General features: G+C 38.1%; 1 protein-coding gene across 1 annotated transcript in view; it reads right to left on the bottom strand.

Moving 5' to 3' along the window:
• Nucleotides 1–23,319, bottom strand: part of LOC149203917 (histone deacetylase 15-like) — a 283,535-nt gene that overhangs the window by 110,889 nt on the left and 149,327 nt on the right. The window contains exons 8-11 of the mRNA XM_089402027.1: nt 9,600–9,723; nt 9,297–9,422; nt 8,890–8,940; nt 8,730–8,798 (exon numbers count right to left, since the gene is read on the bottom strand). Coding sequence (XP_089258153.1) covers nt 8,730–8,798; nt 8,890–8,940; nt 9,297–9,422; nt 9,600–9,723 — 370 coding nt within the window. The remainder of the gene's footprint in view (nt 1–8,729; nt 8,799–8,889; nt 8,941–9,296; nt 9,423–9,599; nt 9,724–23,319) is intronic.

Below are 23,319 nucleotides of genomic sequence, written 5' to 3'. Positions count from 1 at the left end.
TCTGGCTTGGCAGGTAGGAAATGGTGAAAATGTAAGAATTGGAAGAGACCCTTGGGTTGGATGCAACGAACCTTTTGCCCTTCCTCCTGAACTGATTGGTCACCTGGATTCGAAGGGGATTTTTGGTTTAAATCAGATCGCAAATATGGGTCAGTCAACCATTTGGGGTCAAGCATGGAAATCCGAAGATGAGTTAGGAATTGATCCCAGGTGGAGGAATGAGTGGGGGGTTTTCATTCAGGAGCTAAAGAGATCAAATGTCAGAATTCAAGACAGACCGGATCAATTGGTGTGGGCTCATGCTGAAAATGGAGCCTACTCCCCAAAGGCGGGGTATGCTTTCTTGATGAAGAAGAAAGGGTGGGTAAATCCAGAATGGTGGGCAAAACCTCTCCTGAAATTGAAGTGCCCCAAGAAAGCAAGACTTTTTTTCTGGTGTGTCTTAAGAAAGAAAATCCCTACCTGGGACATCCTTCAATCCAGATTCAAACAGGGCCCAGGTAGATGCCCCCTATGTTTCTTAGACTCTGAATCCATTTATCACTTGTTCATTACCTGTCCTTTTGCAAAGAAAGTTTGGGAAGAAATGCAAAAGCTTTTGGGGAAAAATGTTCGCTGGGAAGGGGATTCCTTTCTCTCTGCTTGGGAATATTGGTGGAACCACTACTCAGAAAGGAACCTTAGGAATCTTCCCCCCATCCTCTGCTGGGGTATCTGGATAGCTAGAAACAGAAGCATTTTCAGAGAACATCTTACTCCAGCGGAGGTGATTGCAATACAAAGTTCAGCCATTCTATCTAGTATCCCAGAGTCTGAAGAACCTCGAAGCTCAGTCCCTAAAAAGGAAGTACAAATTAAGGAAGGAATTCCATGGGCCTTTTTTGACGGGGCAGCTCAAAACAATACTGCAGGTGCTGGAATCGCCATTCATATCAACCCCTCACACTCTCTCAAAGCCGCCGTGGGTTTGGGTCCCGGCACCAACAATTTTGCTGAACTCCTTGCTCTTAAACTTCTTCTTTGCTGGCTCATAAACAGAAATATCTTCACTATTCAGATCTTTGGTGATTCTCTGAATGTAATTAACTGGGTCATTGGAAAATACAGGTGTCAAAATTATATGTTGAGACCGCTTTTGGAAGAGATTCAAATCTTAAAATTACATTTTAATATTTTCTCCATTGAACATATCTACAGGGACAGAAACGAAGAGGCAGATAGGCTTTCTAAAGAGGGTTTGCAGCTCGCTGTGGACTCGTGGAGGATAACTGAACAGGCGAACGATCAGATCCGTGTGTCGGATCTCCCTCCCTACACTTAATTTTTGCTGTTACAGGAAGTATGGGCAGCCTCTCTTCAGCTCTTTCTTATGTTCCGGACACAGAAACTTTGCTGGCCTAATATTTTCCCGTTTTCATTGGTCTTGCTTTAGAAACTTTCCTATAAAAAACAGATCCGTGGGTTGTTTTCCTGATGTAAAAGGAGGCCCACGTTATTTTTTGACATGGTTAATATCTTTTGACAGAGTTGTCCATAGTAGGCAACGGTTCAGTGCTGAAAGTAAGCGGAAAAAACTGCTTATGGTTTATCTTTTTGTTTGGTTTTTGCTGATTCAAAGGGGAGTATGTTTCTCTCCTTGAGGACTGATGGTGGTCTAAAGATCACAGAAGCTGCTGGAATGTTAACTCATGTGCTTGTAACTTTTTTATTTCTTATAAAAAGGTTCGTTTTTTTTCCTCGGAAAAAAAATTGAAAATGAAGGATATAATATATAGAAAAATAAAAATATATAGAAATAAAAATTGATAAATAAATAAGTAAATAATTAAATATATAAAAATACATAAAGATAAAAACAAAAACTTCAAGAGGAAAGGGCAAGGACCCAACAACTACTAATTTTCCAGCCATCGTCTCTATTTAGATTGCTTGGCTTCCTTTCAATCTCTATGGCCTCCCTAAACTTCCAAGGATGAAAATGATCATTCTTGGAAATGACCTGGGCCTCTTCAACGCAAATGTGATGTTTCGTCTTTTCCGCATGTTTTGCGAAATTTGAGGAGCGGGTTCTCCCATGTTTGATGTCGGTTGCATGCTCATGAATTCTTTGATTAATTGAGTAGCCAGTTTCACCAATGTAGGGTGTCCTGCAAGAACATGGGATTACATAAACACCTTTCATATTCTTCGGGTCCACTGGGTCTTTTACAGATCTTAAGGAGCTTTGAATGGTGTTTAAGGGCCTAAAGGTTGAAGGAACCTTATGTTTCCTCAGGATCCTAACAATCCTATCTGTGGTCCCTTGGATAAAAGGAAAATGAACCCCTGAAATTCTATTTTTGGGGTCCTTTTTAATCACAGGACCTTTGCCAGCTTTAAGGAAAGCTTTAAGGCCTTGGTGCCTACTATATCCATTATTATTGAAAACATTAAGGAGATGAGTCTTCATATCAAAGAGGTGGTTTTCGTCAAAAATCCTAGGCGCACGAGTAGGTAAGATGTTGAGAACACCCAGCTTTTGAGCAAGGAAAGGATGGGACCTAGCATGATGGTGGGAGAAAGAACCATCATCCTTCTTTGAAATAAGGACGTCAAGGAAAGGCAAGTTGCCATCGACTTCACACCGAACCTAGTTATGAATACCGAACCTAGTTACACATTTTTCAATAACACCTTCCATCTTCCCTATGTATGCACATCCCATATTCAAGTTGACTGATACCTATCACTGGTATTACTTCCTTGTTTTCCTCATACTGGAAAAATTGCCCTAAGAAGACAATGCAATAGAAAGGAAAGAAAGAGTGTGAACCAAATGCTAAAATGAAAAATAAGGTGGCAGGTATTAAAGAAAATGCATGGACAAAGGCCTAGCCTGAGCTCTACCCCCCTCATTAGCCCTCACCTAGTTCCTAGATAAATAATGAACTATTTAAATGAAAGGAACATTGATTACACAACCCCGATAAACAAGGAACAATTTCATCTTTAAGGGTCCATAATGGATGAAAGCTTTTAACCCAAGCTATATCTATTGAATAATAATGAAAAAGGCGCACAAGAGGGGTGGTAAAAACAGGTTGAGAAAAGGGGTAAGTAACTCATGTCCCACGATTACTCCCTCTCCACATCATAATGTTCAAGGATGTTATGAACTTCATAGCCCAATACAAGACAACGGCATCCTCCATGAAGTAAACCCCTAATCATAACAACTTTCACACCTATCTTCTGACAGGATTGACCAAAGAATTATTCCTCCCCTTAGGGTCAGATGCACCTAATAGGGCCTTGTGATAACCCTCCCATACCTAAGTAGCATAACTTGTTTTCTAATTATAAGGTTGAAGAACATTTGAAGATGATACTTGTGCAAAGAAATGTGATGCACTTTTTCATTGAATATGGCCCACTCAGATACCTTTACGTTTCATGCAACTACGATGTTGATCTCACTTGATTCTATGAGTACGTGTTAGACCTTTGCTCCCAGGTACAGTTGTCATCCCTTAAGGGGTTTCATGATGCTTATCTAGCACCAAGGTTACTTGGGAGCGAGAATGACATTTTCAAAAGCTCTCGGTTTGGGAGCGAATTTTTATATAATATATCTTTTTATATATTTTGATGTATTTATGTCAACAAAAGCATGTAGAATGATGAATTAGATATAAAAAAAACATAAAAACATGGATTGAGCCATATAACATCAATCATTTAGAAGTCTCATGATTCATACAACATGTCAAGTCTCATGATTCATCAATTTTAAAGTTTCAAGCTTTCAAAATTCGATATATAACATTTATCATCATTGATCACTAAAGTTTTAACTTGTACTTGTAACCATTACCATTAGCATTACCAAGTAACCAAACAATAACAAAGAATATCTAAGATGAAATGAAATGTTTCAACTTTCACAAAGCATCATATTCATAATTCATTACCAATGAGTTATAATTGCCAACTTCAAACTTAAATTGCCATATATTGTTTACAAAAAATATCATAATAAATATGAAAGAGTCAACAGTTATAAAAACTACTAGAAATTAGAAAACACAAGTAAATCTATTATCTATTGCTAATGCTTGGGCCTCTTGCCGTCATGAGAAATGTCTAATTTCTGAGAAATCATGTAGGATGATGAATTAGTTATAAAAAGCATTAAAACATGGATTAAACCATATAGCATCAATCATCTAGTAGCTACAATCTTCATCAGCCACAGGTCCACAAGTTACAAGTTTTGATTTATATAGCATGTAAAGGTGCACATAACCAAAATAGCATCGAGTGCAATCCATCTTTGAACAGAAAATACATCAACAAATAGGCTCTAGATGGCCTCTATCATCCAAAAAAATCATGCTACAACAAATAGCTACATATCATCAAAATCATTGCCTATCTTGGGATCTTTGTCATTAATATCACCCTCTAAGCATTAACATAAGATAATAAATAAAAAAATAACACGTCAAGTCAAGATTTTGTTTGAGTGATGGGTACATTTTTAGTAGGGTCATGATAGAGGGTTTTGACAACCAATGTCACTAACATCAAGGTATATAGAGGGATTGGTGCTCTTGACGAGTTCCATATCCTAGTGTTGATTTTTGTAGCATCGGATGTGTTCTAGCCACGAAACTTGGAGGAGAGACTAGAATACATGTATTCTCCAAAACCCAAAAATTGTTTCTGGAAATTCCACCTAGAGATGACTTAATTAAAATAATTAATCTTTTTTTAATGGTTCCTAAGTCTAAACTTAGGAAAACTGATTAATTAAAGGGTATTAATTAAGTAATGGTGAGAATCTTCTAGAAGAAGACATGGATCGAGTTCTAGTTAATCTTAGCCATCGATGACGTTTTAATCTTGGTCGTTGATGTCTCAACGAAAGATTATAAGAAATTCGATGGGGGTTGGAGAACACACTTGAGACACCAGGAATTCGATTTGCTAGGAAATCGATCTCCAGAGTAGCAACATTCAGTTGTCAGAGGTGATTCATTAAGATCGAATCAGTGAGAAAGTGCAAGGATAGTAAGGTCAAAAGGAAGATTTTCCAGTCCAGTGAGTGCATAGTAGAGAGGCAACGCAGTGCTTCAGAGGGGAATCTGTATTTTGCTAGGGAGAAGCAGTGATTCAATTCCAGAAGCCGGAGTGGGAGCCCGGAGGCCATGAGAGTCCATTTCCCAAACAACAGTTGATTAGTTAGCGAGAGAGATGTTGGTCCGAGTTGTGTAACGCAACAACTGCGTAGGCTAACGCAAGGACTGGGCAGAGGCAGTAGAGAGCAGCTCATCTTGAGCCAAGTTCAGTGTCGGATCACCGATGAGAGATTTTTCTCACTAGACTTCCGTCAATCATTTCCCTGTATGGATTGCTAGATTTGCACATCCACAGATTTGTACTCAGATTTACTACTGCATAATAATAAAACCCTCCGCTGCTGCACCAGTTTTCTCAAGTTGGATTTTTCCAGGGACATTGGTCCAAAAACAACAGTGTATTATTGTGTGTGTGCATCTATTCTTCCAGTGTTTGTATTTCTTTCGCGGTATTGTATTTGTGAAGGCTGCATTGTACAATTTTCAATATTTGTCGTAGGAAACTGCAAGTAATTTGTTTGATTAATTTAACAAATAGAAGAAACATTATCAATTGGTGCAGTAGGATTTGGGATCACTAAATTTTCACACCTAACACATGACAAAATCCAATGGAAACATTGCAATCCCCCCAATCCTGAAAAACAGATACGTCTGTTGGATTTTGAGTGAGATCTAAAATTCTACTTTCTCCATATGAAATCCAATGAGATCGGAACCACTCTTAAACATCCTGAGTCATTTCATTGTAATGTTAAAAATTTAAGTAAAAGGATGAAAATGAAAGATAAAGGAGACTATCACTTTTACTTTAAGAATTTAACATTACCATGAATTGCATATCAATACTACGGCCATAGCTTGAACATTAGGTTGCCCCACTCAAAAAAATTTGTTTCTTTGAAAAGAAATTACGTCTAGAACATGTTCGCATATAAATTGCAAAAAAAGCAAGGCATCGAAATTTTCTTGAGTGCACTCCTGAAATTAGCTCCTAGGTTTGCTCCCAAAGGGAGCGCACTTCTGGAGAGGGTTTGAGGGGGGGGCGGTGCCGCTCCCCCGCAACCATGTCTAGCACTTCAAAGAGGACATCTTATCCACTTGACAACAGCATTGGGCACTTTGATAGAGAATGTTGGACACCTATTGAGGAGTGTTGACCTTGGGATGCTTCAGCATGGATTATGACATCCTCACTAGCCTACAAGACCTTGGACGTTGTCTTCTAAAGCTTGGACGTTGTCTTGAAATCTAATATAACCCAATTCTAACAAGACACCCCCATGCTTGTTATTGTATCTACTTGATGGATGTTGCCCTATCTTTTAGGATGCTCAATGAATTGATGACAAGAGACCCCTCTGGAGGGGATGGTGCATTGTTCTACATGATGACATCATGCCCTAGCACTATGATATTCCCTTCATGATGCATGGATTGATGACACGTGGCACATTTGATGATGACATGTGGATGAGGGACAATTGTTTGATGATTTTACATCCATTTGATGAGGAGACGTGACTTTTGGGATGCAATGCACCCCTTGGAGCCATCCATTGCACCTTTGGTGGAGAGACACGCCATTTGGAGGACGGCCTCACCCTTGAATGGATTTTGACACATGTATGGTTTAACTGAGGCTCATTTTTATGTTTTATCATTGATTTGGCTATCTATGGGGGTCAGTTTGTGACCTATCCAACCTATAATCATAATATAATATTATTTTAGGGCTTTTAAGCTAAAATTAAGAGAATTTGACTCTAATTCCCTCATATAAGTAGAGGGAAGTCGAAACTCTTAGATTCATTGTCACACTTGGAGTTCACATATACTAGTTATTTGTCTCTTCTCACTTATGCGCTATGGAGCACTAGTAGAGCAAACTTCTAGTGGAGAACGTTTTGTTGGATGATTCACTCTTTTAGACGGTTATAGGTTATTCTTTGATGATATGTGTTATTTTCATGTAAATTATCTTCTTTCATGTTGTGCTTGTTGATGATTTAGGGCTCCATGAAATTCTCACCAACGTTTCGTTGATATTTTATGGCTATAAAATCTCCTTGCACAAAATTTTCATCAAGTTCTTCTTGAGGTAGTTTTAGCTTCCTCCTTTTGAATCTCCAAAGGAGATAGAAGGACGCTAGGGTTTAAGGGTGTGAGGAACACAAGTTTCCTCCCTGAAATCGCTCCCATCAATTTTCTTACATAGATTTTTACACCTAGACTCGGTTAGCCCTTGATAGAGAAAGGCACTAGTCTTATCTCTTGTGCCAATCCCATAAATAAATAAAACAAAACCCTAGATATTTATATTTTATGTTTTCTAGACTAAATTAGGGTTAGGTTACAACACAATCATCATTTTTTGCATTATTTGCCTTGGACCTCATTGTCCTAGGGTTAGGAGTTGGATCCATTTGGAAAGATAATACCTTCTTACATGTATTTTTCAGCCATAAATTAGGGCTGACATCTAAGGTTTGCTTTGTTGTTATGTTTTTTCATCCATTGAAAATTGTTGTAATCTATTATCTTGCTTACTCATTCATCAGCCCTAATTTCATACTTTTTTATCATAGATTTTGGTGCCATTTTTCGATTATCGTTATAAAATATTTGCATGCTGTAAATTGTTGATTGAAACCCTAGTTTATAACAACAAATTGTAATTTCTTTTTGGCATGTGTTTAGGAACCTATTTGGGCCTCTATTGGTCAAACTATGCCCTCTGGATTTAGTCATAGAAACCTTTAAACTTGCTCTCTTGAAATATTGAAATTATACCCTAAACCACTTAAAAGTTTGAAACCCTACCCATTGTATATTTGTCCTTGGATGAGTCTTGTTGTAGAATCCTTAGTGGGCATTTAGCTTAAGTCTACTTGGGTTGCCTGATCCCTATGATCTACTGAGAAGCCTCCATTGTGGGGATTGTATCCCACCACAAAAACTAAGGGAGTAGCATCTCAGGTCACAGTGGTAACTCTCCCACTGTTGCTCTCAATCTTGATTGCTTAGTGGGCCTTTGCACTAAGATGCTAGATTTGCACTAACAGGCCCAAAAAGTAACAATAACTTGAGGCAGACTTCTTAGGAAACCAAGGAAACACTGAAAAACAATTTCTGGAAATGGGAAGAAGATTTTTCATCCAAACATAATACGATTATAAAACACAATATATAACTTGAATTGCAATTCATAGACACATTTTTCATTGCCAAATTGAATTTTTAACTTGATATTCAATGTTATGATTCCCAATACATATCTCTAAGGATTCAAGAAACAAAATCATAAATATCAAAATGCCTAACGGCAAGCCTCAATTATCCACAACATGGATTTGAAGGGATTATAAGACATTTTCCTTACTGCCGTGAAGATTTTCTCAAGTATAAAAGCAGCAACAGACGTATCATAACAAACAAAAGCATTCTCAGAAGTGACAATCAGTCCAATTTTGGAATGTAATTCAGCTCAGAAACTCGCATTACATTAATTGCATCACATCTTGGAATCATCAGATAACATACAAAATTTTACATGGAATGTTTCACATTCTCACAACAAAGGAATGCACTAAATCCCGATCAATATACCTCATTAGCAGCACCAGTTCCAGGATAAAAACGGCCCCCTTCATGTCTATGCAAGGATATGTAAAGAACCTGACAAAAATAAACATGGCTTCATAAGTAAGCTGTTCAAGAATTATCTATAAATTTTTTAAAGTTCACAGATACCAGGCATTGCAATTACCGAATTATCACGCTCAAAAATTTCTTGTGTTCCATTTCCATGGTGCACATCCTGCATAAGCAGAAAATAAGATGAGATCTCCTTGCTCCAAAAAGCCCTGTAATCTTCAACTTATCACATATCTTTACTGATGGTAAACACATTCTATAGCCATGCATACCTGACCTCTACAGTCTCAGAAAAGATTCAGTTCTGTAAGACAATTTACTGGTCTTTTGTGGTTTTCACTATGTTTCATAAAAGTAAGACACTCAATGAAAGTATTCTTACCAGGAGAATAACAGGGGATCTATGCAAGCAAACTTTTTACTAATGAAAAACTTGGCTGTTGAATACAAACAACCAAAACATAGTAAAAATAAAATAAAGATAAGATACAATAGAGTGAATGTTTCTTCTGCTCATACCCAATCAACAATCAAAACCTTCTTTGCACCTGCAGCTTGAGCAGCACGGGCAGCAATGGCTGCATTATTGTGAAGACAGAATCCCATCACATCTGTAATGCCTGCATGATGACCAGGAGGTCTTACCTGTTTATGTGAAACGAAAATCACCAAAATAAAATGTTTCAATGTGAATTAGATGTATAGTCTTAATTGCAAATAATAGAGTCGCATATCCAATCACCCCTTTAGTCTTACAATAAAAATTTAGGTGAACGTTTCCCTGGAAATATCAAAACAATACACATCAAGACTACTGCATACAAGTGCAAACCCATTCTGAGCTTGTTCTCTCACAACTGCTGTTGCAAGATTGGCACATAAACCAGCTGCAAGTCTTGCTGCAAGAGCTGAATGCTCATTTGCATATGTGTCTGCTGTGAAATAACTGTGCCAAAGATTTAAAAAACATTTAATCAGTATGCCATAATTTAGCCTGCACAGGGAGTTCATATATTTTTAAATGTTCAAAATAAGGCTGCAAATGAAGGAATAGCAGCAGCAACATGTAATGAAAATGAAGACAAAAGGGTTAACAGAGACAGGGATATTAACAATTTTATTAATCAAGTGTCAAATAATCATTCCACCGACTCTGAAAGAACTAATGAGATACCACCACAACATACCGCTATTCATCAAGGGGTGGTTCTAATGGAACATTCCAATCACTACTGGAAACCATATGATACAGAAATTGCAGGCTCCAATCGATGCAAAAGAATCAACTTTTTTCATCACATTCACTTGCAGGAAACCATGAGGGGCAATCAGTGCAGAAATTGGGTAATGAACATTTTGGGAAGAAAATCTGGCAGCTTCTTTGTAACATTCTTGGAGTACACTAACAAACAGTCAAATGCAATGTCACATTTATTGTCTTGGAGAATTTATCGCCAAGGGTTCAGAATATAACTTATCGGCAATATTAGGGAAGATATTGGAGATTGTTGGAAAATATCAGGAAACTTTTAAAAAAACAAAAATTAATCATTTTTTCCAATGTTTAAACATCTAAAGCAACAACAACATCAAACAAACATATTGCTCAATGTTATAGCACTCGGCAATCAATCACAATTAATCGCGAGTCTGAGTCGGATCGGCCAGCAAATGAGCAAAGCCAAATCTGGGCAAGTCAAAGTCGCATTGACTGAGTTTGACTCGTGGTCAATGCAAATTTGACTCGCGACTCAGAGATTAATTGCGATTCCGGCGACTTCTGCGATTTTCAGACCTTGACTTGGCAAGCACATTCACACGTTGAGTCTGGAGTCCGCACAATTTAACATACATATGCCACGCCTAGAGTCTAGAGTCTGCGCAATCCATAGACGTCGTGGATCCATTACTTCCAGAGACTGAGACGCCATTGTCCAGATACGTTCTCCCCCCACTGCAGCCAATGATCCTTCCACAATCTACTATTGGCGACACACTCAACATCAAGCAAGGTTGCAATTATCTCTATTTACGAGTTACATGCACAAATATGCTTTGAACTTGACTCGAATATACAATGTAATTGAGTATATTTACAACTTAGATTTCAACAAAAATTAAATTTCATAAATCAAAGCACACTTCAATGTTGAATGTAGACCAAAAACTCTTGCTCTAAAGCCCTAAATTTGACAATTAACCAGATCACAGAATTTTAATGCCCTAAATTTGATAATTAACCAAAGAATTATCAAAACTTAATGCTCATATCCATAATTAACCAGATAGTCAATTTTAACCAAAATTTAACAATTTAAATGCAGAAAATACCTGGAAATTCATTTGAAGGTGTTTCTGGTCTGTTGTTGCTCCCACCCCTGCTACCAAACCAACCCTTTCCCTCCCAGCCTACCTGGGATCAACCTATTTGGTTCCCAGATCCAGAAGACTTCGAAATAGAGGTCTTTTGGCCCCCGTGTCCAAAGCACCAATAACAATTAAGGCTCAATCTTCCTCTTTCTTTGTGATTTTCTCGGATTTTCCTTCGGATTTTCCTTCTCTGTCTGTGAAAGGCTAAAAAAACTCTCCCATGAAAAGAATGTCCCTTCTTATAGTACCTCCCACCCTATACTAGAGAGGTTTCCTCCTCCCTCGAAATTCATCCATTGCCCTTGCATAAAAATCTTCTCCACTCCTCCCGGCTACTTGCCACCTACAATTTCCTTTATGGTTTTCAGGTGGTTCGTCTTCATTGTTTTAAGATGTTTATATATTAAATGACTTGTAACTTTATTTTAATGAATTTATTTAAATGACATTTAATTCCTATGCATAAAGTTATTTAATGGATTTTTTTTGTATAAAATTATGGTATGTATGTGAAGAGATCTTATTCCATATACAATAAGATTTTATATACACATGTAATTTCTATCCATAACTTTTAATGGAGCCAGGTTTTAATGAATTTATTAAATAACTTTTATGATGATTGACATCGATAATGTCAAACAAACATATATATATATATATATATATATATATATATATATATATGTCAATTATTGTTCACATCTCGTATATCATATACCACATATATATGATGTCATTCATTAACGTCAATAAATTTCATTGAATAATTAATAAGTTATTATATGAACATTTGAGTTTAACTCGATTATACGTTGGGTGTTATACCAAAGTAAGCATAGTGGTTTGTTTAATTGAGTTTATTATTGAATGAGCTTATTAATTAATGGGTTTAATAGATTTATTAAATTTTATCATAGAATTCTAGACTTAATACATTCATGAAATTCATGATAGTTAGGTACTTAATTTATTATTAATTCATTTATCGATTTTTTATATTTTATTAAAATATTAAGAACAAACATTTTTTTAGGATTAGATTTAGGAATTTCTTTTTATTTATATTTTTTGGAATTATTATTTTTTCAAAGTATTAAGTCAAAGTAATTTCAAATAATAAAAAAATAATAATTTTAAAAACTATATCAAAATAAAAATAACATGTTTTTATTCTGACTAGATTGATTGTTTTTCTTTTTATATTAATTTCTTAATGTCTACTTTGATTATTTTATTTTTTCCTTCATTATTCATTCCTCTTACTGTTTTGCATCCCTACAATATATATAATGGTTATGTTGGATCAGTACTTTCATCCAATTCCTGATGATGAACAATACTTAATGGTTCGAAACGCATCGACAACAAAAATTGAGATGTGATTTACCAGAAGTACTCTCTCATAACATTATGAATCACAGAAGTTTGTATTCTGAAATTATTTATCCATATTTAGACTCTCTTCATAGGCAATTAGTAGGTATACTAGTCCAGTGCATGCGATGCATGCATATGTAGCATCATATGCATGTCTCGTATGCATGCTAATAACCATGTTCTATCTGTAATTCAAGATGGTCATTACACTTGCCTTACATTCTCATTATCTTCATGAATGCCACCAATTCTCCAATTAATTGCCTTTGTTTTATGAATTAAGCTTATATAGGAATAGGGTTTAGATTGATTGCCCCTAAATCCATAAAGTGTGGGACCAGAAAGCCCATCCACTAACCATGAATGTGGGTGTTCACTGTTAACCTCCTAATAAAATTAATTATTTAATATGTGTTTCTATATTTCCACAAACATATACAACATTAAACTTTCAATCAGATATCCAAGTTCCAACAAGCAACTAATTATTGATGGAAAATTTTTCATCTTGTCACTCAGAATCTAGTTTTAGCTTGTTTTATTAAGTTTTAACACTTTGAGACTATATCAAAGTTAAAATTGCATGTCACTAGAGTTTAGAGCACGCAGTATGGCATTTACATAAGACCGGGAGGGATATATTACGTTTTACTTTCTATAATTTATGACTAAAAAGGTGTTAGTTAACGAATTTTGTTACTCAAAATTGGCGCATGTTCATTGTTTTTCATTATTATTTGTTGGGTATCAGTAAACAACACCTTTTAAACTTTTTGTGGGGTATTATTTCTCATTATATGCCATTTAAAAGGTGTTGTTTACTGCCTTCATGTATACAGATTTTGTAAATCTGCATTTGCTAAACATCAAGAAGAGGCATTTTTCTGAATCTACATTTTTAATTTTAATTTTTTATTGTCTTTTACAGGAGCCACAAATTAAACAGAAGCCAGGACTCCAAATCTTAACAGAAGCCACAAATTAAACACAAGTCCAAAACAACAACAATGCTAAGGGAGAGGGACTATGCTTGAGCCTATTGCAACAAGATTCCCAGAGACCCCATGCTCCTCGGTAACTTTTGCAAAGGGAAATGTAGTGGAGGCATTTATAGATTCAAATACCACCTTGCACAAATATCCAGCCATGATATAGGCCTCTAAAAACATGGTGACCAAGATGTCAAACACCAAGCAATCTTGGCCCTTGAAATGTTGAATGAGCAAAATGCCAAGAAAGCAAAGCAACGTGTAGAAGTAGGAACTCTTGGAGCAGGTCATTCTTCTTCCAATACCCCCTTGTCATCTCCCTCTGTTGAATCCCCAATGTTGGGACCAATTTCCCACACATGCCTCAAAGTCCAAGTCAAACTCAAGACCAAATGAATCCTCCTACATTCAACAGTGGAGGTGGAAACATAAACACTTTTTTTGCTCCACGCAGAAAACTCGATTGCCAACCTACCTTGGATGCTAGTGGTTGGAAAAACAAGATCCATATTCAGGCAAGGAAGGCCATTGCTAACTTTTGGTACTATTTTGACATACCTTTCCACTGTGACAAAAGTTCTTGTTGGCAAGCTATGATTGATGTAGTTGCTATTGCAAATTCCCCCTTCATCAGAGAGCCTTAGGACAGATTTGTTGTTAGACAGTGTTGAAAATGCCATATGTATGCTATATGAGTTTCATTCATTATGGGTAGAAACAGGGTGCACCATCATGAGTGATGGATGGACAGATCAAAGGAATAGAACTTTTATACATTTCCTTGTATCGTATCCAGCAGGCACAATGTTTCTCGAATTAGTGGATGCTTCAGACAAGGTTAAGATTGCCCAACTTATTTGTGAAATGATGGAGGAATTCGTTCAAGAAGTGGGGGGGGGAGAACATGTTGTAGAAATTGTCACCGACAATGCAGCTAATTATACGGCTGCTAGTAGACTTTTTGAGCTTAGGCACCCCACTATTTTTTGTACCTCTTGTGCTGCCCATTTCATAGATTTAAAGCTTGAGGACATTGGTAAACTTCATTGTATACATGAGGTTGAGGAGAAGGCAAAATCCATAACAAAATACTTGTACAATCACACTATTGTCCTAAACACCATGAGAAAATACATTAAAGGTAAAGAAATTGTTTGACCTGTAGTGACCAGATTCGCAACAAATTTCATATGTTTGCAATCTATGGTTGAGCAAAAGATAAATCTGAAGAGGATGTTCTAGGGACCTGAGTAGATGGTATCTACACATTCCAAGGCCCTTGAAGTAATTGAAATTGTTGCACTCGTGTTTATGACAATTTCTAGAAAGATGTCTAAGAGATTATTGTTGTGACGGAGTCCCCTGTCAAAGTTCTTAGGTACTTCAAGTCTTTTAACATTTTCATTTTTAAAAATTCATTTCAAGCTTCATTTCATTTTCAAAGTTTCATATTTCATTGAATTTGAAAGTTTGAACTTTCAAGATGGTTCATGGTGACAAACCCGTTATGGGTTACATTTATGAGGCGATGGATCTCGCAAAGGAGGCCATCAAAAGAAGATATGGGGATGAGGAGGCCAAGTATATGTCTCCTTGGGGCATTATTGATGCACATATGGATAGGCAATTGCATTCCCCCTTACATGTTGTTGGCTACTCCTTAAACCCACAATATTTTTATGGTAACAACAAATTTAATGAGGATGGGGAGGTTGCCAGAGGACTTAAGGTGCTTCCCTAATCAAGAAGTTCAAAACCACGTCTTTCCCAAACTACAAGATTATAGGGTGTCGGCCAAATTATCTGCCTATACAAGTGCTATACAAGAAACGCCTAAGATGTTGCCAAGTACCCTTTGAGGTTTGAAGGCTTCATCAATTCATTAAATTGTTTATTTCGTATGTTAAACGTTTTATTAAATTTTGTTGTCTTTTCAATATTTATCATCTTTGATTTGTACTTAGTACTTACTACTCACGAACCCTTGCCACTTGCTAGGTCTTTGGTGGCAAAACTTTGGTAGTTGTACGACATATTTGAAGAGATTCGCCATTTGAATCTTAAACCAATCATGCAATGCTTCAAGTTGTGAGAGCAACAAAAGCATGTTTGAGAAAATACACTCTAAGAAGCGCAACCGATTGACACAAAAGAGCTTAAATGACCTTGTATCTGTCCATTACAATCTACGACTTCGCAACAAGCAAATACTAGGTGAGAGTCAAGACACTAAGCCTTGAGGAACAAAAGGCTTGGCTTATTCATGTGTAATTGCATTTGAATTTGAAGGTTTAATAAATTGATTTGCACTTTAAAATTCAAGTTGTAATTCACATTTCCATGTTTCATGATAATGATAGGTTTGGATCATTCACCAGTCGACCTTGAAGAGATAGATCTGCATAATACAAATAAAGCAGATTGGGTCCAATTAAAGGAGGCTCCTTTTTTAAGCCCAGATGACTTGGAGAATTTTGATAGTCAAGCAAGCGAAGGAGTGGGAGGAATTGCTTCTAGTTCTCACTCTTAGACTCTTAGTTAATGTTCTTTTACTAATTAATATGCAGTATTTTGTAAAATTTTAGAAGAAGATGCTTCTAGTTCTATGCAGTCACTAGTTAGAGTCAAGACTTAGTACTTTGGATCATGTTTGGACTCATAACATATATGAGATACTTATTCATTCATGATATTTTGTACATTTATTGATATTATGCATTTTTTGGACATGGCTTTATTGAATATCAACGAAAAATGTTTTTTTTTTTTTTCAATATGTGTATATCTTCATCTCTATTGAATTAACGATTTTTTCTCGATATGATTAAATCTCTTCACTCTTTTGCCTCGCCAATTTATTGTCGATTACGAGTCTAGTAACATTGATATTGATACCCCCGGATGCGGGTGCATGCGAAGGATGAGCGGCAGGTGGCTCGTCACATGGGCAGCTGCCAGCCCGGACGAGCCACCATAAACCAACACGCCCAAGCAATGAATGCGAAGGAGGAATTAGACAGCGGAAGGACCAGTTCGGCTCCAGAACAATTCATGGCGATAGGGATTAACCTTGGGAAGTTAAATTGGTTTAAGGTGACATTCAATGCGCAGACCGGTACAAGGATTATGGCAATCCATAAGAGCGATCACAATGTGGCATTCCCGCATTTCTCAACGAGACCTGAGCAAATTCTGAAGGCGACAGAGCACACTCTGTCCAGGTGCAGGCTTTCACCGAGGATTTCTGTCAAGAGAGGTAGGTGTAGAATGCCTGAGAGGCAAAGGATGAGCAGCAGAAGAATTGGTTCGAGGGGCCGTCCTGCAACACAAAGGCCCGCCACTTCACCCTCCTCCTCTGTTGATATTCCTCCAGAACCGGGCAGCAGCAGCAGTCCGCGTCGAACAGTTGGCCACCGAATTGAGCGAGACAGGGGAGCACTCATGGAGTGTGGTCACCGGGAACATCCAGCAGTTAAATACCGCATCCCTTGCACATTGGAGAACAACACGCTCATAGTTTCAGTTACTGTTGAGCACTGCAGCGACCTCCGGAGGCCACAGGACAACCTGACTGTGCCAAGAGTGGATATGCAGGTCCCCAGGGTGGACTTAAGGCGACCCACTCAAGCTGACGAAGTCGAAGCCGGTCCCAGCGAGCCCGCTCAGAAAGGGATGCGCCTGGATGTGGAGGAAGATAAGAAGCTAAAGGGGTTAGCGATGGAAGATGAGCCTTACCTCACTGATGAGGACTAGCTCAGAAGCCTCACCGTTCTCACGGCCAGGAATGCTACTCTCGGTCCATCTCTTTCTGTTTTACTCAGTTTGTATGTCTGTCAAAGGGTCAATGTCCACCGCGAAAGCTTATGTGTCGTCCATGTCTGTTTACGTGTCGATTATGTCAAAGTAATGGGTCCATCGTGTCAAGTTATATGTCCGCTGTGTTGGCTCAAAAGCCTGTTGTGTCGATTACATGCTGGTTATGTAGGTTGAAAGAAACTGGTTCCTTTTTGCCAGGTATTCTAAATGGATAGTCATGGGAAATTCTCTTCGGAGAAATAAGGCTTCGGCCCTTTTTGTAAAATTGGATGTAAATTTTGGTTTTTTGTAATATAAATTAGTGCAGTCTTACGGATAAAAAAAAAAAAAAAAAACATTGATATTGATACATAAATACAAAAATAAAACCAATATATAAGATGTCAAGAGGTACACCACACATTGACACTGAAATATGATATTTGTCCCGAGTCATAAGTCATAACAGGATGATACAAAATCACATCAAAACAAAAATAAATGTATCTCGTGAGATGAATCATGGCAATGAAAACAGTGGATTTCCCCTTCTTTGCTTGATGGAATGCTCGATGGAAAATGGTCATAGTATCCCCAAAGCTCAATCCCCTAACTCAATTTTGCAAAATGAGGATTAAAAGATCAAGAATATGGTTATAAGGCAATATTGACACAAACAGGGTGATAATTTCCATAATATTATAGTATTTGAATTTCTGATCGGAGAACCCACAGTAATGGAGTTTTTACACCAACGTTTCGAATCCCAAATGGGATCCATCATCAGGGAAAAGAGAAAGATGAAGAGAAAGATGATAAAAAGAAGAGCCAGATGGAGGGAATAAATACTTATTCCCTCCATCTGGCTCTTCTTTTTATCATCTTTCTCTTTTCCCTGATGATGGATCCCATTTGGGATTCGAAACGTTGGTGTAAAAACTCCATTACTGTGGGTTCTCCGATCAGAAATTCAAATAACACAAACCACAGATCTCTGAAATCCAATATTATAGTAATCTGAAATTATTGCAATAATTATCACCAATATTATCATATTTAGGAATGACTCACAATATAGGTGACTCACATGTATTTCTATCTGAGAATAATGACAAACTTCTAAAACTTGATAATTCGCAGTTATTGTTTTGTTTGTTTATTGTGGAGTAGGATTCTCCTTGGATGGATGTGAAAAATCCAATGTGGAATCCTATTGCAGCACCTGGTATTATTTCTCCTAATTGTTAATTAATTTAACAATTTATTTACTACGGCAAATATCGAAATAAACACACTGCAACCTTCACAAATAAAATTCTGCAAAAAATAAATAGCGCTGGAAACTGAGAAATGTTAGCACACATACATAAAATATGAGACAATTATTTTAGGACAAATGTCCCCGGAAAAACCAAACTTGAGAAAACCGGTGCAGTAGTGAGGGTTTTTATTACTATGCAACAGTGAAAATCTGAGTACAATCTATCGATGTCCAACTGGCAATCCAAACAGCAAGAATATCTAGCCGAAATTATCTAAGGGAGTTACCCTTCTTTCAAAAGCAATCCTGACACAACTTCCCTTCAAAAAATTGGTCTTCCAAACCCCAGTGTGAGCCCTTCTACACTACCTCTGCATTGTATCCCACACGTATGGCTCGAATCTTCCTCCGATGAAGTCGTTATGCCTGCCTCTATTGAGGAAATCGTCTCTCCGGCACTTTGGACCCTCTACCTAGCCTCTAGAACTCAGAATGAATTTCTCTCCAGCAAAATCGAGTTGCTTCTAAAGCAACTGCGCAGTCCTCTACGCTGCCTCGCTGCAAATAACTCGACCTCCTTGCTACTGCCTCTCCGAATCTAGAAAACTTCCTCTGAATCACTGTCTCTACCCCTCACTGACCCTGATTTGATCTTTGGCTCTCTAGCAACTGTTGTTGCTCTCTGGAAATCGATCTACCAAGAAAAATCAAACTGCAGAAGGGTCTTCTCGATCACCACATCGATCTCTTCTTATAATCCACTATTGGAGAACCAACAACCAAGATTAAAACTTAATCAATGGCTAGGACCATCTTGGACCGATCCGTGTGAGTTTTTAGACTATTCTCACCTTATCTCAATTAATAATGATTAATTAATCATATTCCCTAATTTTAGACTTAGGAAATATTTAAAAATCGGTTAATAAACTAATTGAGACACTTCTAGGCGGAATTTCCAGAAACGATTTAAGGGTTTTGGAGATCTCGTGTATTCTAGCCTCTCCACCAAATTTTGTGGCTAGAACACATCTGATGCTACAAAAACTAACACTCCATCTTAGTGAGGAATATGTTCTAGTGTTACACACCCTGCCTCCGCATCATCTCTTGTCACACTGTTGATGTCAGGCCATATTGCCCACCAACCACTACGCAACTCTAATATATGTTGCATCTATGTCGCTGCTGACACAGCTATATTGTTTCCAACACTGCAATTGCAACAACTGCAACTGAAAAGCATCCAAAATACTTAATCAAATTTGTTCAGTCTAATGCATCTGTCTCCCAAGTCTCTAACTGCTACTAGCATCTGCACTATCACCGAAGAATCTGCGTTGCTGCCAACTCTGCACTGAGCCACCTGCTCTGTTGTCAACATTACACTGCGCTTCTTGGTATCTGATTGCTACTAGTCTACAACTCACTCTAGTACTAACTGTATCAACTGCCACTGATCCATCCTGCTACTGAATACTTTGGGCCCTTGTAGCAACGTATTGATCCATGAGGTGGACTCCTCAAGGACCCTGCCCAATATCTGTAGTTCTATGGGGCTACAACTCCAAGTCACCCCACCTCACTCATGGAGGCATGTGGGCCATCATCGCGAAGTCTGATCTACTCATACTGTTGTTGCTACTACTCTACTGATGCTTTCGCATTGCTGCTGCAACTACTGCAATAATGAGTCTGATCTCCCCAGATTCTGAAACGCTAGCTTCCATAGGGTTGCTCCCTCTGAGTCTCAATCTCGCAATGGGAAATCTTTCTGCTCCCTCCTGGCAACTCGCACTATCCTCCTACACTAGAAACTGGACTGCGAAGTTTTGTGTTGGGAAACTTCTGGCTAGAACTGCACCTACATACTGCATCTGGGCAATTCACAGTGCCTGTTTCACTAGCTCTGTAACTGTCTCTCGGGTACTAACTGCAACTAGATTTGCAACTGTCTAATGACAAATTGTGTCTACTAACACTGAACCTGCTACTATGATATTGTGGGCTCCTGTAGCAAAGGTGATGGTCTCGCTGCAACAATATGGAACTAATCTGGCTAATCTCCTTGTTGCAACTGCGTTGGACCCTGCCCATCTGGCACATTGGAGTCTCATACTCCTCCACCTGGATCTGGTGCCCCACTATCTCCTATCGAGCCTAGTCCCTAGCTGGGACCCTTCCTTTCTTTGCAACTTATACTAGACAACTCGCACTTCCTCCAGCAACTGGAAGTCGATTTGCTGCCCAGATCTGCATTCTGGCTAACTAACACGGCCTCCTCTGGCAATCTCGTACAGCCACCCCTACAAAGCTGCAAAATCTAGAAACTCAAAGATGGAGAAATAACCCTTGAAAGCCTCCCTCTTTCCCGGTGCTCGGTTGCTGCTCTGTTATTCGCACTCCCTTCTAGAGTTAGAAAATCTGCTCACAACGACTACCCATCTGTAATTGGAAAAATTTTGATCTCTAAGACTCGAGATCCCCTGAGATAAATTTTCCCTCGTGTGTGCTTTTTCTCTTCCACCCAACGCTAATTCTGCAACTGCTACAAAATCCTCTGTGTCCAACCAGAAATCTACTCAGCGAAAATCTAAGTTGTTGCAGCTCCCTCTGATTGTTGGAATCACTAAATCTAGCAAGTCGATATTTTCTGCAACCCTGCAACTAAAAATCGAACTCCTGCCCTCCAATTCAAACTGCCAATCTGGGTACTGCCCAGCGTTAGAGAATTTCAGCCTGCTGCTCCCACTGAACAATGAAATTCCCTTCTCCACTTCTAAGTTTCCCAGCTGATCACTCCCGCTCTAATACCACGTGAAAATTCCAATGTGGAATCTTATTGCAGCAACCAGTATTATTTCTTATAATTGTTAGTTAATTTAACAATTTATATACTACGGCAAATATTGAAATAAACACACTGCAACCTTCACAAATAAAATTCTGCAGAAAATAAATAGTGCAAGAAACTGAGAAATGCTAGCACACATAAAATATGAGACAATTATATTTGGACAAATGTCCATGGAAACACCCAACTTGGGAAAACCAGTGCAGCAGTGAAGGTTTTTATTATTATGTAGCAATGAAAAACCGAGTACAATCTATGGATGCCCAACTGGAAATCCAAACAGCAAGGATATCCAGCCAAAATTATCTTAAGGGAATTACCCTTCTTTCGCGAGCCGACACAACTTCCCTTCAGAAAACTAGTCATCCAAACCCCAGCATGAGCCCTTCTGCGCTATCTCCCACACGTGTGGCTCGAATCTGCCTTTGATGAAGTTGTTTTGCCTGCCTCTATTGAGGAAATCGTCTCTTCGGCACTCTGGACCCTCTGCCCAGCCTCTCGAACTGAGAACGAATTTCTCTCCAACAAAATCGAGTTGCTTTTGAAGCAACTGCGCAGTCCTCTTCACTACCTCATTAGGAATAACTCGGCCTCCTTGTTGTTGCCTCTCTAGATCTGGAAAACTTCCTTTGGATCACTGTCTGTACCCCTCACTAACCCTGCTTCGATCTTTGGCTCTCCAACAAATGTTATTGCTTTCTGGAAATCGATCTGCCAAGAAAAATCAAACTGCAGAAGTGTCTTTTCCATAACCGCATCGATCTCTTCTTATAATCCATTGTTGGAGAACAAACGGCCAAGATTAAAACTTAATCAATGGCTAAGATCATCTTGGATCGATCCGTCTGAGATTCTAGACTATTCTTGCCTTATCTCAATTAATACTGATTAATTAACCATATTCCCTAAGTTTAGACTTAGGAAATATTTAAAAATCGGTTAATAATCTAAATGACACACTTCTAGATGGAATTTCCAGAAACGATTTATGGGTTTTGGAGATTTCATGTATTCTAGCCTTTCCACCAAATTTTGTGGCTAGAACATATCTGATGCTACAAAAACTAACAATAGAGACTATGTATATTGAATCCTCTAGAAACAAACAGGGAGTTTCCAAATTTGGATTTCAAGGAAATCAACGAAAAAACCTAGGGTTCAATTCCAAAAAATGGGTTTCGATGCTTAAGCAAAACAAACATAATGTCTACTAGAAGTGTATGGTATTCATCTTGTTGTCGCTCAGATTGTATAGGCACTGCAACAACAACTCAGGTCGCCACCTGTCACTCTGATCCCCAACCTCTTCGTTCTAGTTGTCTCCCAATAGCAGGCTATGGGGTGTTAGCCTTATAAATGTGAGAATGCAAGACTCATTGGCAATCAACAAGTCTGGGAGACATGATTGAATGGCCTAGCTACTTGTTGATTTTTGCAAGTTTCTAGAGATTAGATTAAATTACTTTGTCAGACCAATGCCTTGTGGAATCAACCACTTGCTTTATATCAATTGAAGACCAAATGACCAGATGAACAACTACTGCTTAATGGATGCTTGACTATCCTAGATGAAATGCAAATCCTACTAGATTTATTTAATTAGATGCCTAACTAAGTGTATCCCTTGATCTTTATCTATATTGAGCCTAGTCTCTAAAGTAAGTGGCAAAGAGAAGTCAAGGTGAAGCAAGCAAGGGCTTGGTTAACAATCCCTCTCCTTGAAATCTAACGTACCTGATGCCTCTGGCGCTGTAGAGACTGTGGCTCTGACAACTGCAAGGTCACCGTTTTAAATAATAGAGGGACTAGACTTCTCAAGCAAAGATGAGAAGGGTGTTCTTATCTTTCTATCAACGAAGCTTATGCTTGGAGGTAATTATTAATGTAAGACTA

Source organism: Pinus tabuliformis, chromosome 2_1 (genome assembly GCF_031772625.1).
Source record: "Pinus tabuliformis cultivar Carrire ecotype Pingquan chromosome 2_1, CPIR1, whole genome shotgun sequence".
In the NCBI taxonomy this organism is placed as follows: Eukaryota; Viridiplantae; Streptophyta; class Pinopsida; order Pinales; family Pinaceae; genus Pinus; species Pinus tabuliformis.
This window is presented reverse-complemented; position numbering and strand designations above follow the sequence as displayed.